This window comes from Eleginops maclovinus, chromosome 19, assembly GCF_036324505.1.
Source record: "Eleginops maclovinus isolate JMC-PN-2008 ecotype Puerto Natales chromosome 19, JC_Emac_rtc_rv5, whole genome shotgun sequence".
NCBI classification, from domain to species: Eukaryota; Metazoa; Chordata; class Actinopteri; order Perciformes; family Eleginopidae; genus Eleginops; species Eleginops maclovinus.
Genome location: NC_086367.1, coordinates 22,359,276 through 22,365,966, shown reverse-complemented (window position 1 = coordinate 22,365,966; position 6,691 = coordinate 22,359,276). Strand labels below are relative to the sequence as shown.

At 43.5% G+C, this 6,691-nt stretch overlaps 1 protein-coding gene across 1 annotated transcript in view; it reads right to left on the bottom strand.

The window, feature by feature from the left end:
* Nucleotides 1–594: 594 nt before the first annotated feature.
* Nucleotides 595–6,691, bottom strand: part of LOC134882005 (neuronal PAS domain-containing protein 3) — a 252,374-nt gene continuing 246,277 nt past the window's right edge. The window contains exon 12 of the mRNA XM_063909647.1: nt 595–6,336. Within this exon, the coding sequence (XP_063765717.1) occupies nt 4,748–6,336 (1,589 nt within the window). The 3' untranslated portion in view covers nt 595–4,747. The remainder of the gene's footprint in view (nt 6,337–6,691) is intronic.

The window sequence follows — 6,691 nt, the reverse complement described above, 5'->3', positions numbered from 1 at the left end:
ACAACTTTATAATATCCAAGTGTCAATAAGCGCTCCGGTCCCAGCTGTGTGCGTCACTTTTAAGAGTCCCCATTGTGTTTTGAGCTTCTTGCAGCATTTCCTTTATGCAGCACTTTTTGTAAACACACGTTCCGTCAAGTTGATGAATGTTTTGTAAATGCTGCACATATGTTAATGTGTTTCTTCATTTGCATGTGTTTTGGCACACTTGTGTTTCCATACGCAGTTTCTGAAGCTGCAGCACGTGTCTTCTAATGGAAAGGTTTTGGGCTGTTGTAGCTCGTAATTTCTCAGATTGCTGCATAAAACATGAATATCCTCTTTCCTTTCAACCTTTATAAGATGCAGCGAAACGTTGTCATTAAGGGAAACCAACAAAATAAAAACAGGAACTGAAACAAAACGCAGTATAATGAGGAGAAAGAAAGCAGCTCATCGAGATCTGGTCGCTTCTGTAGTATTTTGGCGGGATGGCTGAAGGTGTCAAACAGAAGAAATGATGCATTCTGGGTAACCAATTCGAGAGAAAGTTTTATTATGAATATGGCACCTGTAAGATGGTCAAAACCGGGTTACAGAAAGACAACCGTGGGTGTGACGTTCCTCAGAACGGATGGGAACCTAGTAAACTTATAAAAGAACAACTGCTATAAAAATGAAGTATGTACATTTTCGGATTTGCAGCATTATTCATGGTAACTCAAAAAGAGAGATGTGATAATAATAATAACAAATAAAAAATAAGCCAGGCACTCAAAGTTAGCATCAGTTAGTCAGGTGTCTTTCCCTCTTCAGCGAGGAACAAATCATCAAAACAAAAAATAGAAATGTACCATAGTTTTCTCTTTTTTAATATTTTAATTTGTTTGTATTTAGAATTTTATAACACTGTTAACATTGATAATAAGAGATTCCCTCTCTCCCGTATTTCAGCTACTTGGCACCAAGTTCCTCATAAAAGAATCTGTATAATTGTACAAGAAATAGTTAAAAACACAGACACAGTTTCTTCACAGGTAAATGAAGTGATTTTTCAATATTTGTAATTCTTAAACACTATGTATTTTTGACAGCAGCTGTGATTAAGGTTTTTAACGTTTTTAAAATCACCAGCAAAGTTTTCATTTTTCGACATAAAACACAGAAAAACATTGAAACAGCTTCGACCGGCTGTTTGGTTCTTGTTACATGTGGGTGTATTTCCTGGTTTCGTCTGAGTTATGTGCCCCCCAACTCGGTCGCCCAGATCCCCCTTTTTTATTCACCAAATAGGCTCTTAACATTCATTTGTCCCCCCCCTCCCCCCCAAAAGTAGAAAACGCTAAAATCCAGCAGAGCGCGGAAACAAAAGGCTCCTTCAACGACTGGATTTAACATTCAACGACAAACGACCCACCAATCAGCCGACAGGTCGAGTGGACCAATCACATTCCCCCTGTTTAAGAGAAAATAAACGTGGTTTTTGTGGATATTTAACACAAGACTTCACAGAAAGTACAGACGATTGATTTTCCTGATGTAAATGGGAGGGGAGGGGGGGTTAGAGGCCTTCGGTTGCTTTGACAATACAGACTTTAATTAACAGGCCTCCAACACGTCCCCGATTGACAGACTTTAAAAAACACAAATAAACACCAGACCGAAGTAAATCAAAAAAACGAGGGGTCGTTCACATCGGACGAACTTACTAAACATGCAGTTCAGTTTTCCAAAACACCTATAAAAATAGATTTATAGTGCGAAATATTTTTTTCTTCTTTTAGTTTCTTTAGAAATCTTTAAAATCGGTTTGTATTACGAGTCCTGAAATAGTACTTTTTTTTTGTTGCTCCCCTTCCCCCCCTTGAACCACTTGTTTGCGCAGGAAGTCAACAAGTTTGGTGGGAACCAATGAAATACACCCAATGCACACAGGTAGCCCAAAGGAACTCTGGGAAATGCTTCACAACTGAGGCTTTTATGGGTCTATTTTCCAGGTCTAAATCTAAAAAAAAAAATGCTACTTTAGGCTTTTTCTCATCATAATTGAATTCTCTATAATGTAAATACGTATTAGTTATTTAATACTTTGTAATGCAAGAGCTGGAAACTGTGATTCCCAGAATTCCTTAGTGGCAAATAACATGGCTCCATAAACCTTTGAGCTAGTTAAAGAATCTTTTTCATCTCTGAGAGAAAGGACAGCAAGTTAAAGAGGTTTGTATAAGACTACACAACAGCAAAAAGCAATAGCAGAGAGAGAGAGAGAGAGAGAGAGAGAGAGAGAGAGAGAGAGAGAGAGAGAGGATTTAGAAAAACCTTTTAAAAAAAAAACATAAAGAGGTTTTACAAAGACATAAAGGAAGCAGCGGAAAAAAAGGTGGACTCTACAAATTGTTTTTTCGTTTTTTGCAAAGGCCACCAAACACGAAATTCCACGAACCTCCACTGGTTTCACTAAGACTGCAGATAGAGGGCGATAGAGGAAACGGGCTGGGGGATAAAAGACTAAGAGGGTTGCCATTGTTGGGGTGTCAATCATCCCGTAGACTCCACCCCCTTTTTGTTGTCCAAGCCCCGCCCATTTCCCCCCATCGCCCACACTAGAGATAGAGCACAGAGAAGACAAAGGACAAAAACAGCTACAGTAGCTCAGTATATACTGCATATAGTCAACACACACAGAGAGAGAAGTCGCCATGAAAGACTTTTTGACAGCCAGTGACACTAAACACATCGGTAACACGTTTTTACGGCTTAATCACACTGGGTAATAAGGTATGACAGGATGGTTAAAGACGGGGCTGTCGACTTTAAAAAGATGGATGATGTGAGTTTTTTTTTTTAGGTTTTTTTTACTGTTTTAATTATTATTATTATTACTTGTTCTCATCTTTTTTTTTTCTCTTTTTACCAAAAAGTAGAAGAAAAAAAAAGTACAAATGAACGAGAATCACAGTGCTTTCAAAAACACTTCAACTTGTGAGATTTCTTTTTTTTTGGCAACGTATGCTGGGGGCAAGAAAAACACAGAACAGAAGAACAACGACAAAGACAACATCGTTCAAAGGAATGTGATTTTTTTTTGTCTCTTCCTCAAAAAATCCATATATATTTTTTGTAGTTGTTGGATTGATTGTTTGATAAGGTTGATTGATTGAAAATGCATGTCTTTATTACAATCTCCTTGTTGATATGTGTTGTTTTATCACAGGGTCCGGCGATGAGATGGAAGAGAGTGGATTGTTTAGGAAAAAATCTTGTGGAGGTGATTCTGTTTTTAAGGAAGAAGGAGAACAGGAGGAGGAGGAGGATGAGGAGGAGGAAAGGCTATATAAAAAAGTAGTAAAGATAAAACGAAACAGCGATCAAACAGGAGCCGGTCGAGGGTTTTAACATTCATTTTTCAAGTTAGCGCCACTAGCATATTAGCCTCAGTCTCACTGAGAATTAAAAGTGATTAAGTTAGAAGATACATCAAAAATAAAAACGTCACTATGTAGCAGATTAAACTCAACCAATCACCTCCATGTTGCTAGGCAGAGTTGCCCCTCATGGCCTAATCAGGTTTTCTTAGACAAACAAAGGAAGGACGCATGGGACGAAACATGGAGATGATGTTGTGGATTTAGAGGTTCTCAGGTTCTTGTTGTGTTTCTGACTTTCCTGAAGGTCAGAAGAGAAAAATAAAACTAGAATTGCTCCCCCTCCAAAACCGAAAACACACGATGAGTCTGTCAATGAGCTGTGGGTTCGTTTACAGCACCCACATCAGCCAGCTGAATCAGGGTTACTGGACGGTCGATAGCACCATGAATCTGTAGATCGACAGGAAGAAATGGTAGACGGAGTGACGAGAGAGAGAGGACGACAGATTGAGATGGAAGGAGATGTAGAGGAGGTTATGTTTGGTGCGAGACCTGTAGGTAAACTCCTGGGATAAAAGAGGAAGTAGTAACATTCGATAATTCACAGGTCGTTACCCGGCTGAAATTGCTTTTTTAGTTTTTCTTCATAATGCTTGATTTGTAAGTTAAATCTGAGCTAGAATATTTTTATAAAAAAAGGAAGAAATGTAAAGAATAACAGCATTAATTCTCTAAGCTATTCCCTCAATCGAGAAACGTCCTCAAAAACCTTTTTTCAAAAGATTATGATCTCTTCGCTCCCTCTTCTCGGTTTTAAAAATGGTCTTTTCAAGCCTTGATCACATCAAGATACATAGGGAGGAGCGCCGCAAAGAGTGTTCTGTCCATTACAAATCCCTGTACCGTCCTCCTTTTTAAATACACACAATCAGCATCTTCATAAAGACGCGACAGAAACAAGTGAAACAATAAAAATGATCCCCGTCAGGCTCCAGCGGAGTCCTCAGGCAATATGAATTCTCTGTAGGCAAAAAAATGAATTCTTTACAATAAAGAATAAAGTCTCTGTTTCTTTGTTCATTTGTTCAAGAGCAAAAAAAACGCTGCTGATCGCAAGAAACAGGAGCAAAAAGAGAGGGAGGAAGAGGAGAGAGACAAAGATAGAAAAGGGGGGGACATGTTTGAGGGTCATTCATGTCTATTACACAAGCTCAGTCGCTCAGATTCAAAGTGCTAGAGTACATCTGTCATCCGTTCCTGTCCTTTCTCCCCTCGGGAACACAGTGCCGTGTTGATAAAAGAAGTCTTTTCTCTTTTTTTTTTTTACTAGTGGGTAGTCTTTTGCTTTGACACAGTTGTTGATTCCAGAAACACAGTAATGCGGTCTCGATGGTTTCACGTTAATCCTCCTTCCTCTCCAGTGATGTCTGTGTGGCGTGGATCCCATTGCTGTACACCGGGAACGGTAGCGTTGAGAAAAGTCCCTCCGCTGTCGTGAAAACGTTGGCTGCGGTCGGCATCTGGCCTCCAAGGGGGCCATTCCCAACCGTGGACGTTGGAGATCCGACGAACGGACCGGCGGCCGCTGCTGCCGACATGTTGAGCCGGTGCACGTGGTGGTACAGCATCTCCATGGGCGTCTTAGGGTCCAGACCAAACCCAGAGCCATCGACAAAGTTCATGGCAGCATTCGGGAGGAGGTTGCCTTGCGCCATGGCCAGGGTGACGTCCGCCGGTGCGTACCTGATGGTCCCGGTGGTGTAGACCCGCGGAGAAGTCGTGCTTGTCGAGGCAAGAGTTCCCGTGACCCGGTGGACCAACGGGAGCACGACGTTACCGGCTTGTAGACGCTGTAGTGCCTCAAGGTCGCCGGAGTACAGCAGTGAGGAGGACGAGGTTGTCGAGGAAGAAGATGAGGAAGAACACGTGGAGGTGGTCGGAGTGCCTTGTTGCTTATCCCGAGGCGAGGCGGAGAGAGGAGGCGATAGAGGGTCGGCGGAAGAGGCGCTGGATGGGGGTGCTAGACTGGTAGCGCTGGAAGCAGAGGACGGTGCAGAGTTCCCGTTGTAAGGAAGCTTCCTCACTCCTCCGGCTCCTCCATCGTTTCCAGGAGGGGTGAGGACGGAGTCAGGAATGCCTCCCTGGGGTGAGGGGAAGTTCTCATGGGTGCCTGGAGCACCCGGCTTGGAGGTCATGCTGTACGGAGACTCGTTTCTGGAAATCTCTCTGTTGGGCGGGAAGTTCCAGATGCTGCTGTCGTTGTCAAAGTTTATCGGCTCGGCCATTTCCGTCTTGATCTTCAGGACTGAGGACGTTGCACTAGTCGGGGATCCAGCGGAGGTGAGAAGGTGGGTGGAGTTGGCGGGCGTGGTCTGGGAAGGGTCAACAAGAGGGGTCGTATCTCCTATGTCGTTTGGGCTGGGCGTCGTTGAGGAGAGACGGAGCCTCCTGCTTCGGGATTCATCCCATTTCTGCACTTTCCTCCTTTTCCGCCTCTTTTGGAGCTTGTTTCCGGCATTGGCGCTGTCGCAATCTTCTTCCTCCTCATCATCGTCATCCTCTTGTTCCTCCTCCTCCTCTGAGGAAGAAGTTTGTGAGTTGTGCAGCTGAGCGTCTTCTCCCTCTCCGTAGTGCTCTACTTTAATGTGAAGCCCACCCAGATTACTCAGTCCTCCAATGGCACCCAATCCTCCTAGTCCTCCGAGTCCTGCTAACCGGCCAATCCTTCCTCCTCCATTTCCTCCGCCTCCTCCTCCTCCTCCACTTGCTTCCTCCTGTTCCTCCCCTTCTCCATCTGAAGGCTCCAGACTGTCGTCGCTGTCTTGGCTCTCTGGGTTACTCGAGCTGTCTCCTTCCTCCTGACGCTTCATTTCCTGGTCTGAGGAGCAGTGTGGTTGGCCGGGTTGCTGCTGACGCTTGCTGTCGGTCCCCGGGTCCTCGCGTTCTGATTGGTGGCTCGGCTTCCCTTCCGACTTGGCGTTCTCGTTCTCTGTTGAGGATAAAGAAGGTAAGTTAAATATCCAGCGTTAAGACTTAGAAACCTCAATTAATACTGATGGCTTCTAATGAAATTGCATAGACATTCATGTTCCCCAGAGGATAAATCCCCTTTGATGGCCCCCTGACTTTTTCCTTAGTGCCGCAATGAGTTTGAAAGTTGCAGTTGAAACTGAAATATCTTGACAAATAATGGATCAATTATCTCAGAATTTGTTACAGACATTCATCTTCCCCAGAGGAGGATTTCTGATCCTCTGACTTTTCCTCTAGTGCGACAACAAAGGTTACAGTTGAACTTGAAATGGATGATTCCCATGTTCTCTTCAGGTTGAATCGTTCTTACT